We start from the raw sequence: 24,801 nt of genomic DNA, 5'->3' as shown, positions 1-24,801 counted from the left end.
ATGTATATATTATATAAATAGGATCAGTTACAATGTCTATAATGTAATAAGTGCAACTATTAAATACTAATGGTGGTTAATCTAAAACTTGTATTGTTATTTATTTTTAAATCCATTTATTATTTTTTTTCTTTTTTATTTTTTAGTTTTTTTTTTTTTTTCATAATTCATCTCCAGTTAATATTTATTCGTCGAAATATTACATTACTTTCCAACGTTTATCGATGCCCTCTTCCAATTTTGTTAAAACGTTAAGAAATAATTTTATTATTACATTTTATCGAGGTCGATTATTTTTTAATAAACAAAATAAATTATTGTAAACATCCTCGCTCTCGTTTTCAATTTATTATTATTATTATTATTATTATTATTATTATTATTATTATTATTATTATACGAGTTAAATAAATATATGGCGTATGAATTTATTAATTCGTTTACCCTGCCCCCTTTTTTAATGCATGATAATTATATATAAATTCGTGACTTTTTTTTTCTGTTTTTACTTTATTAAACTAGTTTACTGACAAACAACCGATACGTTTTATTTATCATTAGTTTATTTATAATAATTATTATTATTTTTCTTTTAATTAATTAATATACACGATCCTCGATATTGACTGCAGAAATATTTTTGTCACAGTACCGGTATTTGTGGTCGCCGGCGACATCGGTTTTATTTTTAATTTTGAAAAGCTTAAATTATTATTTTTTTTTCTTTTTTTCATTGTTTTAATTACAAATCTGTCGTTTCTATTGAACGTTTCAACGACAATCAATCCGTTAGTTACCCTTTTGTCTTATTTTTAAATTTTTAATTTGTCAAGTTCTGTTGTTTTTATTTATTATTTTTCCTTACAGTTATTATTATTATTATTATTATTATTATTATTATTATTATTATTATTTTTAGTCGTCTTTACTTATTACATTAGCATGTAAATGAAAATGTATCACTTGGTACACACTATGGTTGATTTTAAATGAATATTTTTAATCATTTTTTGATTCTTATAATTACCGTACGGATTTTCTAAAAGAAACTTTCAGCCTCTGAGCAACTATCTCGTTAATAGCTGTTAATTATTGTATTAATAATAATTAGCTCAATTGCTGAAACAAATGTCTCATAAACTCGGTAATAAACGAATTTTGTTTAAAACAAATTTACACAACGAGACAATGAATCACAAGGCTACAAAGTTTCATACATTATTATTATTATATCATTAATTATTATAAAGGAATCACTGACTGTTTATAACAAGTTTACTTTTTATTTTTTTTTCTCGATATATTTATATTATTTATATATATATTTATAGATATAATACTTATAAATATAGATGCACCAAGGCATAAAAAGGCCGTGGCTATGCAAGATCCACTACTTTTGTCACTTCGTGGCGCGCGGTCTCTCCTCACTTTATTTTTTATTATATATTTCAATAATAATATTTATAATAATAACAATAATAAATAATAATTCATGTTTTACCTACACATTCGCACACTTGATGATTTAAACGTTCACGCCCGAAATTCGATTGTGTTTACAGAGAAATGTTCCCGGAATAATAAATAATATATATTTTTTTTTTTTTTTTTTTTTTTTATTTTCTCCGTAATTAAACTTTGTTTTTTAAATATTATTATTTATTTGTTATTATTTTTTTTTTTTTTTTTTATAATATCGTTGAGCAATCTATTGGTCACGACTCAGCATCGTCCATTTATCATTGTATATTTTTTAGGTTTAATTGATTTTTGCAATCAATAATTTTTTTTATTAAAATTGTATTAAGATAAATGACTGATAGACTGAGAGTTGCTTAAAAATTCAATGAAGAATAATGACTTAATGATGACTGAAGTATGTAAATGACCATGCTGAGCGTAATCAACATTAGATATTATTAAATTCCCATTTCTCACACCTTTAATTAACTATCCACTACTATACGTCAACTTGATTCGATTTGTTATTTTTTTTTTTTTTTTTTTTTTAATTTTTATAAATTTTTTTAGTATAAATTACGTACATTGCTCCTTCGTCACACATCAATTCATTTTAGTATTGGTTTCTTCATCCCGAAATAGGTACATGGACCAGTAAGCGAAGTTGAATACGACAAACATGAAGGGAAATGCGAACCGTGCGATAACGTCAATTCTTGCGCTGCCCTTAGCTCGACAACTGAAGAGCTTTTTGAAATAATTCGAGCAGGAATCACGATTTCCAATAGGTAGTCGCGGAAATATTCGGATAACTTTAGCTGAGGTGTTGCCAGCAGAAGTCTTTATGTTGGTTTTATTTCCAGCGCAGACCAGCATCGATGGAGACGGCGAAGGGGTCTCCATGCGGGACGCTGACGAGGCTGGGGAGGATGAACACCTCGAAGAAGACGGTGGTATCCGGGAATTAAGCGACAGAACTCCTGGAGATCCGTGACCAGTGGTCTCTCCCTCCTCTGTTTGGCTGGATGAAGTCGGTGAGTGAGGCTGCTGACGCTGATGATGATAATGATGACGGTGTTGCCGCTGCCTAGTGTTGTACGGCTGCTGACTAAGCTGACTAAGCTGATGCTGGTGATTGTTCATGTGTGGATAGACGTTGTGAGAATGCTGATGATTGCCCGTGGTTGAGGTGTTGCGTGGATGAGAGCGTGAACGCTGAGAATGATGGTGGTGGTGGTGGTGGTGGTGTCTCGGTGAGTGAGAGTGGTGGTAAAGATGGCCGCGAGCCACGTCTTTTGATCCAAAGGATCCCTCGTTGATAGCTGGTGGAAAATTGTTGTTGTTGTTGTTGTTGTTGTTGTTGTTGTTGTTGTTGCTGTTGCTATTTACTCGTTCTCCGCCTCGTCCCGGAACAGGTACGTTGACCAGTACGTGAGGTTGAACAGAGCGAATACGAGGGGGAAAGTGATCCGTGAGATGACGTCGATGCGCTTGGATCTCGTCGGGAACTTGGACAGCCACGACCTGCAGCAGTTTTTTTTCGGCGTTTGCATATGTACTTCGCACTGCCGAATCTTATCCATTGAGATCGAATCCTCCGGGTGTCGGACGAGAGGCTTCTGAAAGAAATTGACGGCTCTTGGTTTTCTGTTCAAAAGCTACTAATTTTTTTTCTTTTTCTTTTTTAATAAAGTTTAAGGACTTTAATAATCCAATTATTGAATTTAATTAAAATCAAGTAGACTTTTTTTTTTTTTTTATTTAATAAGACTCTTTAGCTAGTTACTCTCATTCAAATGACTCTTGTCCGATATATATTATTTTAAAAAAAAAAAAACGTGATTTACGTAAAAGGAAAAGGTAAAGGTAAAAAATACTTATCAAGATGTCTGTTAAACTGACCATTTGGAAATTGGCGGAACCGTCTTGTTCAAGGAGCTCAGTTGTCGGATCGACGGATGATGAGTGCTCTGTTTCACGGTATTTCTTTTTCAAGTTGTCTCGGTGCATGTCACTCCGCGAGGCATAATTAACCAGTGCAAACTCTAGCAGCGCACCGAATACAAAGGTCAGGCACACTCCTGTCCATACGTCGATGGCTTTTGTGTAGGAGACTGGTGGCAGTGAAGCGTTTATTCCAGACGTTTGTGTCGCCATTGTCAGTAATGTTGTCACTCCTATCATTAATCACAAATAACATACACCATTTCAGTTCAATTCTGTTCAGTCTTATCTACATACTCCTCCCCGCCCCTCCTCACCCCTCGATCCCTCTATTCATCCTTTACCCTTTTACCCTTTATATATTATATATCGATTACTATCTTTCACCGCGTCAATTGCTTATCGATTTTTTTAGATGATGACAAGATACAACAAAAGAATTATAAAAAGACGTGAGTGAGATGAAGATGAAGATGATGAAGATGAAGAATAAAAAAAAGACACTTACCAAGTGACACTCGAGCTGGTACGGCGCTTTGATCTAACCAAAAAGACACCCACGAGACAATAACTAACATACAACATGGTATATAAATTTGTATTAGATAGTAACTGAATTCACGCTTAAAAAGTAAATCCACTTTTAGGCAACTGTATTCGCCTGAAAAGAAAAAATACAAAAAAAAAAAACAAATCAAAACACCATCCATTTATATTTACATATTTTATTTTATTAATAATTACCTGTATTTGTTTTACTGTTACAGTAGTCAGTGAGATATTTTTCCAGGGTGAATCGTGGAAGGTGTAAATTTTTCACTACCTGGACGGGATCGCCCTCTTTCCAAACAAATACTAAATCGTCAGTCGTCCAACCATCTAAAATACAATTATTAAATTAACATCATACTTTATACTGACAATACTGAATAAAAATTCAATAATACGTACAACTGGCCATCCTTAATGAGCAAGTTTGCCGATCTAGCGGGTACAGCTTCAAGTTCATCGGACACGATAGAGTCAAAGATATTCTGCATCCAAACAAATAGTCGTTGTAATTATTTTTAATTATTAATGCTGTTTATAATGCTTACCGTATACTGTAGAGTACCGAGCCATGAGGAAATATTCGAATATATACATTTGGCATGATGATTTCGTGAAAATGTCCTTCTTTCTCATTTGAAAAAAAAAGATCCGGCATCCATACTCGCGACGATTCTGTCAAAGTTAGATATTTCAACCGTCCTGAAAGTTTTTTAATTAAAATTTGTTATCAACGCACAACATGTACTGATAAATAATAATAATAATAACGCGTACCTCCGTAATCATTGAACTTGAGCCGTTCATCCAGCCATTGTTCTCGAAACGTCAATTGTACTGAATATTCCTGTCAACAAATTATTTTCATTAATTATTTCACGGTACTCTACTCACGTATTTTTATTTGTCATTTCATTTGTTTACTTTTTTTTTTTTTAATTAATTAATTTTTTACACTATTTTATTGCTGAATTTTATTTAAACTAGTTTATTGTTATTTTAAAAATATTTTTCTAAATGAAAACAAACTCTAATTGTTTACTTTAGAATTTAATTCAAAATTTTTTTATTGTTTTTCAAGAATTTTACAACATTTCTATTATTGCCAATGTTTTATTTTTGTGAAATAAAAAAAAAAAAAAAGTGTCTAACTACTAAAAAAAAAAATGTCATTTAAATTTTTCATACTCGAGTTTCGTTAATTTATTCTCTCTCGCTTCCAATCTAAATTTAAAATACGATTTTAAAAATAAATGTTTTGTATGCCAGCTATTGATTAATGAATTAGTATCATCCATAAAACTCTTTGGCATATTAAATTAAATATTCCGATGTGGAGTAATCGAATTAAATAAAATGAATTAATTGTAAAATGAATACGTGATTAAATTAGTGAGAAAGTAATTAATATAAATAGAATTAAAAATAATTTATTAACCAGTAGCTGATTCGCATACCAGCGATGGAATTTAGAAGCAAAAACAATTAAAACAATTACTAAAAGCGACGTCTAGTCATGTTGAAGCGTTTGTGCCAACTACTTAGAGGATGTTTGTGAAGCATATTACTATCAAATTGTTCACGATGCACAACAATTAGTATTAACTACTTAAGCAACTAATATATATTAATAATATATATTGTACATGCATTTTAGCTCACAGATTTTCTCGAGTTGTCAGCAGCTTGCATCTCTTCTGTTCTGTTAGTGTGTTAATCCAAAAATCACCATCCAACACACATTTGTAGCAAACTGTCATTTTAATTAATTATACTTGCCATATTCAAAGTCTATCAAATAAAATTACAACAACCTCAACGTCAATCAAGCAAAAAAAATATTAGTCAAGTATTTTTAATGAGTTTTATAAAAAAAAAAAAAAATCAAAAATTTGACGTTACAAAGATTGTTTCAAAGAAATGATCAATATAAATTGTTATTTAGTTTTATTATTATATTTTGAATCGCATATATCAGCTCCCCGATAACTCTGTAAGACATAAATTTGCAATTTTGGCAAAAAGTTTACCGCAATAGTCCATTACTCTTAAAAACTATTTGATATTGATATATATGTATATTAGGGCTACCTGTAATAACACTTTATAAATATTTTAACTCAGCAGTTGCATAAAAAGTTTAAACTTAATATTATGCTCAATATCTGCCAAATATACTGTCCCCCTATTGCAGTAGCAATAAATCCTCCCTCGAAATATATAATATTTTATTTATATCTTCATCAAAATGTTTCCAAGACTCGTTAAAAAAGACAATCGCATCATATATCCCTTGTTAAGTACTTATATGTCACCAATAAATTCACATTATGTAATTTACCATGCAATCACCTGAATAATGTATTGGACATTTGTAATTTTCTCATATAAAAAAACGGTTAGTTATCATTATCATGCTTTCATCATAGATACTTAGTATATATTTCACCAAACAATTATATATAGACAACATAATAATAATAATTTTCATTAGTTATTTTTTCATTCAATAAATTAATATATATTTTACTTTATAGAAAGTATTCTTTGTGATAACAAAGTTCAGTTATTTATTATTATTATTTGGCTATTATTTAGCAGATAATTAAACACACACGCTTTCTTCCAAAAATTCATTGTTATAAGTTATGATATATAGACTGTTTTTACGTCAGACACAAAACAAATCAGGCAAAGACAGGACATTCCCGACAATATACTTCAGTTACCAATTATTACTTTTTTTTGTTAATTAAATAGTCTTTTTAATTATCGATACCGTTATTAAATATATATATTAGATATCAGAAAGCTATAAATGCCCAATAAAGGCGTGTAAGAGCGTGAAAGAGTGCATGTAGTTTTATAATGTGGTAAAATAGTGTACATGTGTAAGAAAATATATATATATATATTTATATTATACGTTACTTTCAATATTGGGTAGACTGTCTATTGGTTTTTTTTTTTTTTTTTTTTTTTTTTTTAATTACAATATATTGATTATAGAAAAGCTCCAAAGGCTATTCTCAACTGCAGCGTTTTAAGCGTAATTATTGTGTATTAATTTTTTTTTATAGATATATTTTAGTGATTTAAAATAAATTAACACGTGTATAGTGCTTTAGGTGTTTATTATTAATTGTTAGTTATAATAATAATAATAATGATTGTTTTTTATTATTATAATTATTATTATTAAGTGATTAATTACACTGTACACTGTACCATCACGAAACGTTCAAAATAATTTATTAGATTGTTATTGGCAATGATTTATTAAAAGTCATCGACCCTTTTGATTTTTATCGAAATGATGTAATTGAAACGCGAATTAAACAGGCGATAAGCATTATTATACAAGACAATGAACAAAAGGCAAACACTTATTACTTTTTAACAGTATTTATTATATATAAACGCCATTACCGAATTTATTTATAATAATAAAATATTAATATAGTAATTTTTAGTACTCGTAAGAGTGAATATTTGCAAAAATAATAATAAAAAAAGCGGGGAGTAAAGTAAAATAATTTTAGGAGTACATAGGCATTTGTGGAAAGATGAGAAGATAATAAATATATAAATATAAATGTGATATACGAGTAACAATAAAGTACAGAAATCGAGTAGATAATAGGGGATGAAAATGAGACGCACAAACTATTATGAGGATATAAACAGATAATATGATTAATCAATAAAAAGAAAATAAAAGTGACATTGAGCTATGATTATGATTAAATAGTATAGAGATTTATAAAGCGTATAGTTTAAGTTTTAAATATTATTCAATAATATGAGATTATTGAGCGTGTTAGATTGCATGCATTAAATTATATATTCATTTAATTTATAGATAAAAAAATAAATATTAAAAAATATTCTTTGATGTTTTAAATCCGATTTTATAATAAAGATAAATGGTATATCGTGCAAACAATTACGATAATTATCAAAGAAATAATAATTCACTCGGTTATTGGTTTTTAATTTGGTAATTGATGATACCCGATTGAGCGGACCGTGGGAACAAAAAATATAAACGGTGTTAATAAATATAAGAGCAAATTCCACATATAATTTTTGTCAAGGCACACGAGGTTATTTATATATATATATATAGTAATATACAGCCATTCAATATAGTACCAACCAACCAACCAACCAATCAATCAATCAATCACTCGACAATCAATATATCCATTTATATATCTATAGATATATAAATGAATATGATTATGCTGATTAGAATACATGACAAGTAACGACATTGAAAATTGAACGTTTGACGGGTAGCAACACTGCATGTCCACTGGTTGCGCGACAGTACAAGTATATTTATTATTATATACATGATAGTAGGTATCAACCCTCATTTTCATTATCACATATATAATAATAATGATAATAGTAATAATTATAATTATAATAATAATAATAATAGTTATAATAATAATAATAATAATGAATTTGATATTATTATTACAATTTATTATTTAATTTTATATACGAGTACAGTAACAGAGAAGTGCAAGTTTTAACGCATCATATACATGTGACGTTAATTTATATATAGGTAATACAATATAATAATGTGTGGATTATTATAGACTGTAGGCCTTGTTTGTTTTATTTTTGTTTGTTTAGTTGACTCACCATTTTATAATCATCTATTTTGCTGATTGATCGGAGAAAGATGTTGACGCTGACAATTGTCGGGCCATCTAATCACGTTGCCGGAACAGAACAAAACAATCGGATTATTAAATCATTATGAAGGAACATAGGATTCATCTTTTTTTTTGTAGTCGTTGTTATTATTATTATTGTAGTTGTTGTTGTTGTTGTTGTTGTTATTGTTGATGTTGTAGTTGTAGTTGGAGTTGTTGTTGCATGATGCAAGGGGATGATATAATAATAATAATAATAATAATGATGATGATGATGATGATGATGATGATATAATTGTCATTGAGAGTGATATGATGGGAATAATAAAAATGAGTAACAAAAGTGTGAAGTAGGACTAAAATATACTATGATAATAGGGTTGAGTAAATTAGGTTAAGCAAAAATTATATATGATTAATACAGATTCCGATAAATTCATTTTTACCGCACCCGATTTATTTTTCTTTCATTTTTTAGTTATTTAAATTGCTCCGAGCTCTGTTCTTTTTTTTTCACGCACAAATACACATGCCAGGTAACTCTTTTTCATACGTTCCTTTATAATAAATGTAATAATATTTCCTACCCTCTTCACGCTCTTTACTAAACTAAGTGATAAAATCCGCTTTTAAATAATTACACTTATATTCTTCCAAGGGATTATAAAATTTAATAAAATAATAGCTATTGATACGATTATACAATGAAATATCTTATATTGACAAGAACGACTTGTAGTTACACAAGAGTACAACCATCCTACTCGAAATACATATATAAAATTAATTATGCAACAGATGCTGTGAGCATTTGATAAAACTACATAAACTTTTATTTCAATTTATAAAATAGGAGTAATTCTCTCGAAAGTTTGACTTTGACAAGTCTTGGAAACGAGAGCCATCGTGGAGCTAGAAAAGTTTATATTAAACAATTATCATTATTATTATTATTATTATTAATTTTGTTTTTGTTGTTATTTTTGTAGATGTTGTTATTGTTTTTGTTGTTGTTGTTGTTGCTGCTGCTGTTGTTGTTGTACCAGACTATATAACAGTTGTTTGTTGTATAACGCAACTGATGTAAAAGAGGTTTACTTGCAAGTAGCTGCATTGTCCTAACCATATATATGCATACACAAGCATTATATCTATTATATTTAATATTAATTGTGTATAAAATGCCAGCTAACTTTTACGATAATATAAACGCGATAAAATCTTAATCCTAGCATAACAAATAACAGTGATATGATGATATATATATATATATATATATATATATATATATATATATATATCAATGATATGTGTTTTATTTGTGTAGATCTCCCTTAACTTAACTTTTATTTGGATTATTTATTTTACTCCTTCTATTCACATCAGTACTATCTAAACTTGTCATTAAACTTTTGCTGTAACTTACCAAACATTTTTTATTATCTTTTATTCTATTGATATATCACACACATTTATTATTTCATCCATTGACAGTGTTCCCGTGCATATTTTTTACTATGTATAAATTTATTGCATTTTTCATTTTTATTTCTCTTTTATTTGTTGTTTCATTATACATTACAAAGCGCGTAATAACAATAATAATATTAATATTGTTTTATGTACAATTAAACTTCCTGTTATAAATGTTTTATTGTTATATATAACTGTTTGAGTTACTGACTTTTTAAAATAATATATTGTGTATATAATAATAATATATAGTATTTTTATTAAAAAATGCAAAAAAGGCCAACAATAATACTTAAAAAAATTTTAATTAAAATTATTATTGGATAAGAGTCTTAAATAAATATAATAATTATAAAAGAGCAATAAATATATATATATATATATATATATATATATAACTACCAATAATCTACAACACATTAGCATTTAGCGTTAATAACATTATTTTATAAAACGAGCAATTAACTCTCAGCGTGATGCCAAGTTTAATTAATAACGTCAATTTGTCAGCTGTCAGCGTTTTATTTTATTTTATTTTTATTTTTTAGATTTATCGAATAAAGCATCATACTGTTTGTCAATTCCATTTAACATACACTGCTTAAATCAATTGTGACACCACAACACACTGAACTTCTAATATAAATAAATATTTCAAAAGTCAAAGTGTAGTTTAAAAAAAATACAAATATAGGTAAAAAAAAAGAAAAATGGATAAACTATAATGAAAAAACGGTCGAAAGTATGTTACCATATTAATTAAGAGATAAATATATTATATATAATAAGAAAATACCGAATAAAACGCGAGTGCATATATATTATATTATGATTTAAGTGATTAATAATAATTAATAATAATATAAATATACTATAATAATATAACGTTTGTTTTTGGCTGTTCAGATACTTGTTTTTTTGTTTGTGAGCTTTTAATATAAACTTACCATAGTTACGTCATCTATTTTTGAGATACTTCGAACAAATATGTTGACTTGGACATATGCAGGTCCATCTAACATGGCAAAAACAGAACACACAAATAAAAGATTAATCAATCTTTATTTTATAATTATCTAATATTATTCATCAAGTGTCTGTGTTGTTATCATTTTCAACTGTTCCGTATGTTATCGACCTGTTTATCTTCATTATACTCTATCCACTCAACACATCCTCTTATCCAGCAAACAAACAAAAAGTTAAAAAAAAAAAAAAAAAAAAAATTATACAGTCAACAAAAACTGTTTATGCTGTGTAAAAAAAAAGTCTGAAATAAATGATGTGATTTTCTTAAAAAACGATAAATCCTAAACGCTTCAATCTTTTTTACGTGCAATCAACTTTAAAAGAGTGACAAAGTCACGTAAACACCTGATGTAACATCTCACGTATAGGATCTTTCCATTACTGGGGTTTTACGAGCTCACAAATTTAAAATCCAGCGTACTCGTGAATTTTCCATCTAATCGTAATCGTGAATTTTCAGTTTATCTGATTTTTACGATTAAAATATAATTACATTATATTATTATTGTTATTGTTATTAGTCGCACAAGTATATAAACATGAAAAATAACACATGTTTATCAATAAAGTTGCTGAGGAGACATGACAGTATAATAGATGGCCGGTGATATACCGCAGATGCATGCAAAAGAGCCAGCCCTATTGGAACGCCACGATATATCGCATATGTATTATATATATATATATAGATTGATACATGTACGTTAACCCGTTGGAAGCGGGCGTGCATTTATGTATACTCTGATGTACACAAAAGGATTCCAAAGGGCAACCATTGTATCATCTATATCATCACTCCATCAATAGTTTTGTGCATTTGTGTACCATCAACATTGGTACTGCTGCACGCTGGTACAGACTAGACCATCTACGTGTCTAGTTGTACTGTCAGACAAAGAAAGACTCACGACTAATGACTGACAGCAAATAAGTCGACAAGACTTTTACCTTTTTTTTTTATTTCTATTCTCTTCCATTTCAATTTTGATTTTGGCTGTTTCGTTTATTTCATTTAGTTCAGAGGGAAATCCAATAAACTTAGCTCTGAAATTCAGCTTGTTTAAATTTTTTTTAAATTAATGCCTTTACTTGCATTGTGCCTTTCGACCAATAACTTTTTTCTCATCCTACATTATTAATACCATGCGAAATTGTTGATAAAACAATTTTATTTATTATTACATTGGTAATTATTTATATTTTTATAAATCATTTACCATACCCAGTTAATTAACGTGTTTTTAACGTTTTTTAATAAATAAATCAATACAAATATATAATATAGTACAATAATAATATTAAATACAAATATTTAATTGATAAATCTTTTGCAGACTTACCTGAGCAAGTCGGCTATCGAAGTCGCGAAATGTATTATTTATATTGTGAATTATAAATTATAAAATATTATTTGCGAATAAATAAAACACGTTGTTGATAATAATAATAATAATAGAATAACAGAGCCGAGCATATTGATGCAAAAGAAGAATATTAATAAATATATATTTAACAACAAAATAATAAAAGTAATAAAGGTGTAAGACGTTCATATATGGCATGATATGATATGACATGAATAGGATATGAAGAAATAAGATGTAAAGAAGTAAAGGAGAATGAATGTATAAATAATAATAAAAAATGAGGATAACAGGAGGGATATGATGAAGGAAATGAGGGTAAGAGATGGAGGAGTTTGGAGTAAGTGTGGGCGTCACACCCGTATTGAACGTGCAAAGATCTGTCGAAAATGCGCTTGCGCACCCTTTTAGATCGCCACATCGTGGACACGGATCATATATATCTATTAAATATATATACATCCATTTTATTTCTTCTCTATAAATAAAAGGATTCAACTCCCCCTTACTATACATTATATAAACCTTCCTTTCTTTTTTTATTTATTACTCGAATGTCAATTTTTGAATTTTTAAATTTCGTCCCTAACTCGACCCTCCTTTCAGATTTATACATTCTTAAATTAATTTCATTTATATACGGGCGATGTAATTTATTAGCCAATTAATAATTTAGAAAATTATTACAACTGCAGTACGAGCTGAATCCTTTGGTGGAAACAATAGCATGTAAGATAATATGTACTTATAAAGTATAAATGCAAATGAGGGAAAAAATAAATTTTAGACTAAGTTAAATGTGTATATATATATATATATATATATATATAAATGTATGTACGTATTATCTATATATGTATATGAACAAGAGTAAGTATTTGGTTTGAACGTCGCTGAGATAAAATGAAGATAAAAAGAAGCTTTATAGAAATGCCTGGCATGCCTGCACTTATATAAGTATGTATATATATATATATATATATATATATGTATAAATATAAATGTATGTATGTATATGTATATAGGTAAACTATATAAAATTCTAGTGGACTGGATGATCGATGGACTCGTGAAGATGCTCGAGAGGGTTGTACGAATAGCGTTAATTTGTTGACAAAACTTATCTATGTATTTAAGTAAAAATAAAATTATTTATATAATAATAATAATAAGAATAATAATAATAATAATAATATCGCAGCATGCGAGTAACGAGACTAACCTACTTGCGCTCTTCTACATTTGGCAGGGATTTTATAAAAATATTTAGAGGCATAGAAAAATGATTTAATTTAACTCGCGATTTAAATAAATTTGCTTTAATTATTTGACAACAATTTTTGACGAAAGTGCTCGACATCAGATATTTGTACGAGCACTGGCTTGTTTTTGTTAATATATACTTACCATCTTGATGTCACTAATTGTTGCAATGCTTCTTACAAACAGGTTTACCCGGACAATGGCCGGCCCATCTAAGGGCAAAAACAATACAGCCCCTTTTTAATCAGTTAAACTTAATGCAAGATGCTAGTTGTCATTTTAAATAATTAATTTAAATTATGCTACTCCAACACTAAAACCTTTTTTTATCTATCTATGTATTTATTACCTGAGTTTTAAACTGACTAAAAAAAAAAAAAAATTAAATGTTATTTTATTAATATTAACGGTATCGGTTTACGATTTACGCTGCTGGTAAAATACTTTTACGGACCTGTGTTTATTATTTTTATAACCGTATCTCCGGTACCGATAAAACTAGGACAACTTGACGTCAGGTAAGCTATTGCCTCTATATGATGATTAATTTAATTTGATGGTTAAATTTATTATCATCGCCCTCTCAGCGGATCTATTATACAAAAGTTTTGATGCAGACATAAATTATTTACCGGATGAAAAAGCCTCAGAGCTAATAGATGCTTCAATTCTCTCACGATAAAATCAATACTATTTTTATAAATAATTATTATCATTATTATTACTATAGTGATGATCAAAATTATACACGGACCTGGATAAAGCGTCAAATGTTGAGTAAAATTTAATAGTCACATCCATAAAACAGTAAACTCAGTTAAACTGTTGGTGTGATTAGTGTCACGAGTTTAAACGCAGTTGGAAATAACATAATTGACAATTAAATTCCAATCACCCAGCAAAATAGTTCCAAGTAGTAATACCGATTAAACTTAACTTGGAAAACAAAACTTTTATCCAAAGTATTCCAATTTTTCACTTGTCCCGGCGATGAAAAAAAAAGAAAAAACTAAAACGAGGACACTAATAATAAAAGTAAATAAGATAAAAAAAAAAAAAAAAACGACCAGACAAACAAATAATAAATTAAAAAGTAACACTAATTATAAAGTAGTCGCGTTAGAAAATAAAAAGTAAATTACCAAAACAATTTAAATAATTGAAAGTTTGAATAAATAATTAATAAAAAAATGGAGCTATCGGTTATCAGTTATCAAAATCGATAACTGATGTTATTTGACACTGCCCGGGATGGTCGGTTCTGGTCTCTTGGTGGATATGTACACAGAAACAGGTTTATTTGTATGTTATATTTGCTTATAATTTGCAAGGGAAATGGATGGCATGACGTGGCCCCAACAGTATCCTCGGGATCTGTACGGTTGTCCGCGACAAGAATAGAACGTTACGGGTTAGTTTGCTCCTCGCCAAAGGTGAGACACGTTTTTGGTACAAGACTCGCATATTTACACTTGTTTCATCTATCCACCTCTATATATTTCTTTCTTTTTTTTTTTTTTTCGTCTATTTATTTTCTTTCATCCTCTTAGCCTCTTACAGTAGTTGTACACATTACTGTGTTATAGTAAATTTAATTTGCAGCAACACGCGCACTTATTCCAACAACTATTCTCATTCGTGCATTTAACTCTTGAAATTTATCCTACAATTTAACCTGGAATAACAATAACGCTCTCTATACACCAATTAAACTAAATTCATGATCAACAATAAAATAAAGTTTAAATTTAGTTATAATTCCGTAATGTTGTCGGGAGTTGGGAGTCAGGAGAATAGTTAACATTTATAATGGCCTTCCTGGTTGCTGCAATCTAGAACACGATATTAATCTACGTACTTTTTTATTTATGATTAAGTATATATGTATATATGTATGTAACTACCCTTTACTCTGGATCGCGTGATCTCAATTTTAAATTATTTTCTCTAACACGGAATAGCAATAATTCACAAATATGTTTTTTTTTTTTTTTTCATCATTTTTCATTTATACTACCTGTAATAAACATGTTAACCATTCTGTGCTTCAAGCTTTAAAGCATCGATCGAGTAAAAAAAGCATTTATATGTATTTTATTTTATTTAAATGCATAAACGTTGATACCACCTTGAATGGAAAACGGCGCCTGTAAACTGGTGATGCATGCGAACAAGACATTTGAGCTTTAAACTCATTGTCTTTATTATTTTCTTTTTCTCTTTTTCTCTTTTTATCTTTTTTTTTTTTCCCCCTCAACGCGCAAATATAAAAGCGGTAAACGTTGATGTAATAAATGACAAGTCCACGTCATGTGTTTGTCAACATTTTTCTTCTTTTTTTTTTATTTAACGTACATTAGTACGTGTGTTTTATTATAATTTATATTGTTTGTTAAATTTTTTTCTCTGCAATGTAATATATTATATTTAAAGTCAAGTATTTAGGTTAATCTTATAAATTTTAGCCACTGGATTATTTTAGTTAACAGCAGAAAAAATAATTATTCCGTCGGTTATTGTGTAAAGGAATATAAATTGTTAATATTTATTGTTGTAAATCTAGGAATGATCTATTTACCTGTTCCATTCTCTCCACTCGGTCGAATACGAGCGTCGTATTTTTTTTCCCCGAGAATATCGTCCAGGACTTCCTTCTCTTTCTCCCGGTAGTTGACCTTTCCCGGCGAGCATCTGCAATAAATAAATATAAAAAAGCTTTATTAAATACTCTGCATCTGTATTATATGTGAAGAAATAATAAGTAGTAGTAAAAGCGTATCGGAAATGAATGTTAATAGAATAAACTTGTACATAAGGCAATTGAATTACCGGGTGAGCATTTAAAACGGCTTAATTATATCTGTTGTAGTGAGGAGCCAGAGATCAAGACTACTCTATAGCAAGTGAAGAAAAAGGAGAGAAAACAAGTCGGCATTAACTTTAATAAAGGCTGAGCTTTTCAAGAGAGAACCCAAGAGAGCTTCATTCTCAACTTGTTGACGTTGTTATCGGACATCTCTTCTTCTTCTTCTTCTTCTTCTTCTTCTTCCGCATCTTCATCTCCATACTACTGGCTTATAGTTTGTTTTTCTCGTTCTCTTTAGCTGCCTCCATTATATCTAACTGTTTTAATGAGCAGTATACATCATCAAGAGAATCATATCAACTCTTTGTTAAATTTTCATATCATTGCATTACATTGTTATCAAAATAATGGTAATTATTATTATTACTATTATAAATAAAATTAATAAGCTTTCCCAGCGAGCATGCCAGTGAATATTATTATCAGTGGTTATTATTATTATTATTATTATTATAATTCTCCAATTACTTTGTAATTTAATAATAAAATATCCCATTACTAGAAGGTATAATAATGTTGAGCAAAAAGGAGGTTGGTAGCTCATAAATTAAACGCAATTATTATCAATCACTTTTTAGTTTAATACCAAAAAAATCCACCAAGTAATTTAAACTTTCTTTGTTTGCATAATGTACATTGTTCTATTTTTCTTCTTTCATTTATTATTCTGATGGTAGAGTTAGAGTGTATGTGCATCACGTTTGATCACCGGCTCGTGAATTTTTCAACAACCGGCAGCACTATCTACATATTTAAGATGACGATGCATTTTTTAACTAACATCTTGATAATACTTGTTCAAGGATTCCTCTATGTCCATATTTGCTATTCAACTCTTTGGTATTGTTTTTAAATATATAGATGTAGAGATATATCATCCCGACCCCTCTATATTTATGCTAACCGAAATTAGACATGACGGAGAACCAAATAAGATACCCTCCGGTAAGATATATTTATTTTTAGCCTCCAAAAAAAATAATCTTTTGGATAAATAAAAACGTTAAATCTCCAATCTACATGATACTCATTTTTTATTTCTTTCTACAGACAAGGTAACACAGAGAGGTAGATGGTCTACAAGTAATGTCAAGGGAACAAGTAGTAGTACTACTCAATAGAACTTGTTTGTAATGTACATGTCCAAATCCCAAGATAAATTTGAATTACAATTGGCTCAGAGACTTATCTTAATTCATATGGGGTTTCAAGATTCACTTGTTTACCAAAATATAATGTAAATTTTTTTTTTTTATTTTTCTAATAGTACATTAGTGACGGTCACAAGTAAATATAAATATTTATGAATTATTTATCGTGTGTAAAAATAACTTGGCTATCAGACGGATATCATAAAAATTTATTCGTCAATAAATTTATAATGGCTTTCAATGGATGTATATATGTCACTTTGATATTAATAAGCCATTAAATTTAGCACGGGCGTATTAACACTTAAAAAGTGATAAAAATAAAAATAAATATATAAAAGTCAGAGGTATAGAAAGTATAAAATATGAAATATAAAATATAAAATAACGTAGATGTCGGTAATGATCGATTGTCTGGGAAAGTAAAAAGGAAATTTAAATGGAAATAAAAAAGGTATATGACTCCGCTTAAAAATAAAAAAGAAACATACTATAAAGCTTAATCGAGAACGGTGATAACAGATGATATTCAACGAAAATGTTTAAACTGGTCTGATGCCCGAGGCAAATTTTAAATGAGAAACTGTGAGAGTAAGCTTTAGTTAAGTGTGTATGTATATATATATTTATAAAAAAATGAGAGAGAGAGAGGAAACGTCAGTAAGCAAGAGGTATATTACAAGTAAGGGATAGGCAGATAGTGTAAAGGAACAGAACAAGACGCGGTAGTAGTTGAGGAAAGTGAGAAGACTGAGCTTGTAGAGGACTATTCAAACTCTCCCTTGGCATCAACTCGGAAAGAGTCGAGAGTTTATATGCTACGGCTTGATTTAACTCTCCTCAAATCCATGAATAAATTTAAAAACTTTGAAACTTTTTTTTCTTTGTTTTTTTCACACGCTCTGATTATCTAAACTCGTGAAAAATAAATAAATTCATTAAATTAACCGCGAAAGTGTGGGAAAAATAATTATTTAAACCGTGCATTCACATATCAGTCATTATTTAACTATGAAAATCTTCGGGTTAAGCCTGTATATTATTATCAGTGTCTCTACTTAACGAGGCTTAAATCCGGTAAACATAAACGAAACGTATATTCACCGTGTCACTGTTATTTTTTTTTTTTTTTATTCAGTAGTATAAACCGGTTACAGGCCTGACAAGGAAATATAACACTAGCAGTGGCACAAATGCTTTTAAAATAACATCCTCGATCAACAAGTGTCGCGACTAAATTTTTAATTTACTTCATCTACTAAACGACTGGTATGCGAAAAAATATATTACGTGTCGTTTTCTCATTTCCCGGACACATTTATTTTATCTCTTGCGCGGTTCCTGCTCTTGCAGCTCGGAAGGGAACTCAACCGCGGTAAATATCAACTCGAGACATTAATAGGGTGTTAAAAAAAGACAATAATATTGGACGGCAATTAGTTTTTTAGTATAATAATAATAATAATATTCTTACCTTGAGGGATGCACCAGGAATATCAGTAATACTACCAGAGGTAGCACTCCAGGCCACATTGCGGCGGCCTGCAAAATAAACATTATTATATTCATTAATATTGAGGTTTAAAAATATATATACAGTTTATACAAATATATATTAGTTTATATACGAAATGCCAAAAACCCACAAAGTGAGTATCATTCCACTGTGGCCAATTGACAATATATATATATATATATAGATGAATAATATTACTGCTAATTATAATACACAGACAAACAGAAACTCTCTATCTCATTTACCACACGGCTAACAAAATAATTTAATCCATATAGATTAAATAAGGCTTGGAATTGCACAGTATATATATATATGATATCATCCACATACATATATGCATAATCATAATCAAATCAGTAAGATTAATTTAATGTCTCTTTCAACGTAGGTGCTGATACATTTAGATAGATATATATTATTGTGGATAATATTCCCAAGTCTTGTTAGAATCTCATCTCATCGAAATTTAAATTTAAATTTATATATTGACATATATATTTTATTGCAAAAACAATCAGTTGGTGGTTTTAATCAACGAGTAAGAAATATATTTGCTTTGCTTGGAAACAATTTAGTATACCGATAGAATAGATGGAATAGATCAAGTATATCGATTTCCAATGCTTGAACATATTAAGCTCGGGTACGCTCAAGAGTGAGCATAACAGAGAAAGATGATAACAAACAGTGGCGTTAACGTTGTATACACACACACCTATGAATATGCAACAGAAATTTAACGACACACAAAAAGTGTTGAGGAAAATATATATGACTAAAACACCAAAAACTATAAAATATAAACCAGAAAACCAGAGATCAGATTATCAGGACAACATTTATTGTTCTGACCATTCATTTTTGGTTTATATAAATATATAACATTTGATTGATTAATCACTTCTGATTAATCACCTCTGGAGCGTATATATATTTATTTATTTATTTATTTATTTATTTATTGGTATTAAATAAAAAAATTAGGGAAGATAAATTGATTTGGTTTTGAAGCTAAAGCTCGCTTTGAAGAGTCACGCAGGCACAGGATATTGCTAATCTAATTTTGATATACAGAAAGCTTTCCTATAGCTGCTCCTGGCGGGTATACTTGTGTTCTATTCACATGGACATATTAATCAAGGTGTAGATGTCTCGGTCCAAGATTTACAGCAGTAGCAGTAGCAGTCGCCGCATACTGGCACTAGTGAATAGGATAGAATAGGATAGGATATTACAAAAGAAGATGAAATAAAGCACATAAGCATGAGAAGGATGATGACTACTCCGACAGAGTATAGTCAGGTGGCGCTATAACGATCTTTCCTGGACTAGTCGCGCGCGCGCGGTTGTGTGCGTAAAATCAATACAATCCCAAAGAGCAACTTAAGATAAGTAATTCATGGCAATAAATTGTGATTAAATGCCACTGATAAAATTTCGATCTAATAAATGTACAACCGAGAGTGTTTGTACAGTGTGTAAACGTATTATTCTTTTATTCTTTTATTCTTAATCTCATTCCTCGTAAATCATTAATTTATCTTTTATCTTCCTGTTAAAATGATCTACTGCTAAGATCAATCACTCTTTTCATTTATTTTAACGAAAATTTTATTTATTTAATTTATCTTATTTACAAATATAAATCAAGAAACACTCGAATAAATAAATTGTATAATTTCCCTCATAATAATAATTATCATCATCATCATCATCATAACTTTTATTATCATTGTGAGTGATGGAGATATAGAAGGCGTTGATCGTCGGGTAAATCAGAGGGTAGTAACACCCCTCAGTGTCACAATTACTTAGTTTCGCCGGATATTTCAACTCATACCCTCTTTCCGTCAGCTGCGGAAAAAATTAATTTTATCATCAAATCATTTTTTATATCTCTTTATCTCTTCTTCTTCCTTTTTTTTTTTTTTTTTTATTTTTTATTACTATTATTATTATTGACGCGTTAGACATTGTTAAAAATTTTATATTTTTACACTAAATTTTCGGAACAGTGACAAAAAAATTGTAAAAAGAAAAAATAAAATGTATCTAACATTATGATCCCGAGGGAGTGTCCTCTGTGGATTGGTTTAAATAACTTTTATTTTAAATTCATCTTGAGAGTGCAGACTATAGTTTAAAAGATAAATTTCGCGCGTTCGTCTTGAGCTATTTGTTCCCTAGTTGGGTTGTTGTGCAGCACACTCGGCTTTTTGTTATTTTAAACTTGCTATTTTTCTTCATCCCATTATTCTTTTACCAAGACTGACAAATAGATAGATAGATTAAGATAGATATAGATGAAAATTTAAAGAAGGAACTGCTTAAGCTACCTGGTGAAAATCTCGGTCACGCCCGTACACGCGATACCACTATCTTCTCAGTTATAAAAGTTGTTATTATTGGATGTCAGCGAGTTAGGGATATACTAGATGCTAGATCGATTATTTTTGTTATCTTTTTTATCGTCCAACCACTTTCAGACGTCAATTTAATGTTATCCGGCATCATACCTCCATTATACAGTCGAGAAAATTAATAAAAAACTTTAATATACCTTTTTTTACTGCTCATTTTAATTATCATCGTGTAATTTATTTTAAGAGTAATTTTTTTTGTTAATAAATTAAAACAATATTACTTGACTGGATTGTTAATAATAGAACAATGGAACAAATATATATATATTTCTACTTTTAGATACTTGGCTAGTTTTTTATTTATGAATACCTTTTTATTTCTGTGCAATCACGGAATAATTACTACTATTAAGGCATTTTAATAATTGACTAACTTTATTTTCTACTTTTTTTTTTTTTTTTGTAATTAGAGAACTGTAAAAAAATTAAAATGAAATAAAATTGTTTCATTAAATTAAAACATGTAAAAAAGTAAAAAACCGTTACGTGGATTTATATTTTTTTTTTATTTGTGTAATGGTACAGTAGCCGCAGGGATTTTTTATTTTATTTTATTTTATTTACATGAAACTCAACAAAGTTTAAACTTTTAACATGAGAGGAAAAAAAAAGTATTAAAATAAAAGTTATTTATAACTTTCTCAGACAGAGTAAAAATAAGTATCAATAGTATAAAAATATATCAATGGAAGAGTAAAACAGGAATCCCGAGTTCCAACTGAGCGTTAATAATAATTCCCATTTAATTAATATAAAAAAGTTTTATGACTAGAAAGTAAATAGAGCCAAAAAAAAAATATATATATATATATATTTATCTCTTTATTAACAATAAAATTTCTCATAAACTTTTTATTTGATAAAAAGTAATTACGAAGAAAGAAATAAGAGGAGTTGAGAGCAGAGAGTGAGTATAAAGGAGGAAATAAAAAAGAAATAAAGAAGTAGTGAGAAAAATATGTATTTGATACACCTCACAACTTACACCTCTTGCCTTATACCTCCTCAGACCTTACAGTACCCAACTATTCCTCGACTCTTTCTACTAGCTCTATACTCCCACTTATTTCTCATATTTTCTTCATCTGGAGTTGGTGTGACTCTCGGTTCGGCAACTCGACAGCATTTCATCATCAAAAAAGGCAAAAAAAAAAAAATAAAATAAAAAATAGAGAAAAAGAAAAAGAGAGCTGAAGACTGTAAGTTTTGCTCGAGTAAGCACAAACCCTCGTAGCAAGTGCGCCGGATATCCGATTGATTGGGGATATATACGAAAATCGTGCCTCGTTTCCCGACAAATTGCCAACTCTTAATCGTGACAAGGCCAACGAAACGTTTACATTTTTCATATTTTTATTATCATTATTATTACAACTCTATATAAACTTTTATTGTTATTACACGTCGATTTTTATAATTACCCACGTGGCAAAAAAAAAAAATACTTTTATCTTTATAAAATTTAATCAAACACTCGTTTAAATTATTAATAATTAAATTCTTAAGTTAATCAACATGAATAATTAAATCTCGTGAATAATTGAATCCGCATTGTTAAATCATTGAAATTCTTCTAGCACGACAAGACCTACTTTTTAATTAATAAAAGTTAAATTATTATTTACTTTATTGCAATTTCCGAGGATAAAATCTTCTACCGACAATGAAAGACTTAAGCCACTTAGAAAAGAAGAAGATAAATATTTAAAAGCTGTAGCTTGTGATTATCAAAACTTGAATCATCAGGTGTCCTCATTAATCAAACTTATAAAACAAGTTTATTAATTTTTACAGATTTATAAATTATAACATGATAGTAATTAATAAAAAATAACAAACTCACCTATAATTTGAGTAAAAATAATAAATACAAGAGGGAATATCAGTGAAAAGGGTAAATGTAGAGTCAGACCAGACGTTGGTTAGTCTCAGCAGTAGTGTAAAGAATGATACTACAGATAGGGTGTAACCTATGTAAGTGATACTCTAACACTTTCCTCAGACAGACTGTCCATAATATCACATAAGTTTGTATTTATATAGTTGGATAACGGGATGGATTAAATCAAACCGGATCCAATTACTCGGTCTATCATTACACACTGACAATTTGCACAAGTGACAAATAACACTTTTATACGTCTGTTATTGAAACCTATTGAATAGATGACTGTTCAAACAATTTACAATGATGCTATTATTTATTTAAAATAAGATTTAGTAAGTTAAACAAATTGAATGAATCACAAAGTTGTTTGTTTAACTTTACGGAAAGTGTAAATCTGTAAAAGTTAGTAGCATAGAAGGTGATCTTTTGTAGGTGGTTTCGGTTACTCCACCCTGGCATGGGTTAACTCCCAATCGGAACCAACTCCTTCCATCGACACTCCAGGCATCTCGTTTCTGCCCGGTTCTAGCTATAACGATGATCGAACTAATTATCCCGGCTCAATCAAACTCGCACACTCACAAACACATACTACCAATATGTTACGTAACTTTTTACACATTTTATTGAATAATAATTAAAAAATAAAATGGATGAGATAAAAATTAATGAAAAGGGGGGGGGGGGAGAGAAAAAAAAAAAAAAAAAAAAAAAAAGTGTTAAAGGTATGGATAAATAAAGTGAGGGCTTACCTGGAGAGAACGAAAATCCTAGGCAATCACGGTGGAACGGCGTGGCGATGGTGACATGGCGCCCTCCGATATTACTCGCTTGGTCAGTTAGCAAACGTCCTATCTCGGGGGATTCGTATCCTGGACTGGCGTTGTCGAGAGCTCAAAAGCAATTCACACTGACTACCTGGTTACTGGTTAGACTATTGATCTCGCGGCCCAGAGACACCCAGTGTAGGATTTACGCAGACTCTCAGTGCTGCCGCGTCGCTTTAGCAACGTGACGTCATAGAGTTTCCTCGACTCTCTCCCGCGACCCTTGGTAAATCCTATGCTACCACCTCCGGCCCCACCACAAACTTCAATCACGTCACTTACTCCGGTGCTTTCAATGCCTCTGCTCTCTACCTCTACCTCTTTCTCTTTCTCTAGCTCTAATGCTGCTTCTGTTACAGGTACTG

General features: G+C 29.5%; 1 protein-coding gene across 11 annotated transcripts; it reads right to left on the bottom strand.

Annotated features, from left to right (window-relative positions):
* Positions 1-735: 735 nt before the first annotated feature.
* LOC123259855 (glutamate-gated chloride channel) lies at positions 736-24,598 on the bottom strand. Of its 11 annotated transcripts, none has more exons than XM_044720613.1 (11): positions 24,362-24,598; positions 19,254-19,321; positions 16,341-16,453; positions 13,907-13,974; positions 4,735-4,804; positions 4,506-4,659; positions 4,360-4,442; positions 4,153-4,287; positions 3,917-4,069; positions 3,367-3,641; positions 736-2,988 (listed from the first exon to the last, which is right to left on the bottom strand). In XM_044720613.1, the coding sequence occupies exons 2-11, from the start codon at positions 19,310-19,312 to the stop codon at positions 2,068-2,070; spliced, it is 2,031 nt and encodes a 676-aa protein (XP_044576548.1). In that variant the 5' UTR covers positions 19,313-19,321; positions 24,362-24,598; the 3' UTR covers positions 736-2,067. The 11 variants fall into 11 exon arrangements, with proteins under 11 accessions (XP_044576548.1, XP_044576549.1, XP_044576545.1 ...); XM_044720614.1 differs by lacking the exon at positions 24,362-24,598 and adding an exon at positions 23,565-23,740; XM_044720610.1 differs by lacking the exon at positions 24,362-24,598 and having other exon boundaries at positions 19,254-19,336.
* Positions 24,599-24,801: the final 203 nt, after the last annotated feature.

Source organism: Cotesia glomerata, linkage group LG2, assembly GCF_020080835.1.
Source record: "Cotesia glomerata isolate CgM1 linkage group LG2, MPM_Cglom_v2.3, whole genome shotgun sequence".
NCBI lineage: Eukaryota > Metazoa > Arthropoda > Insecta > Hymenoptera > Braconidae > Cotesia > Cotesia glomerata.
Note: the sequence above shows the minus strand (reverse complement) of the source record. Positions and strands in the feature narration are given on the sequence as shown.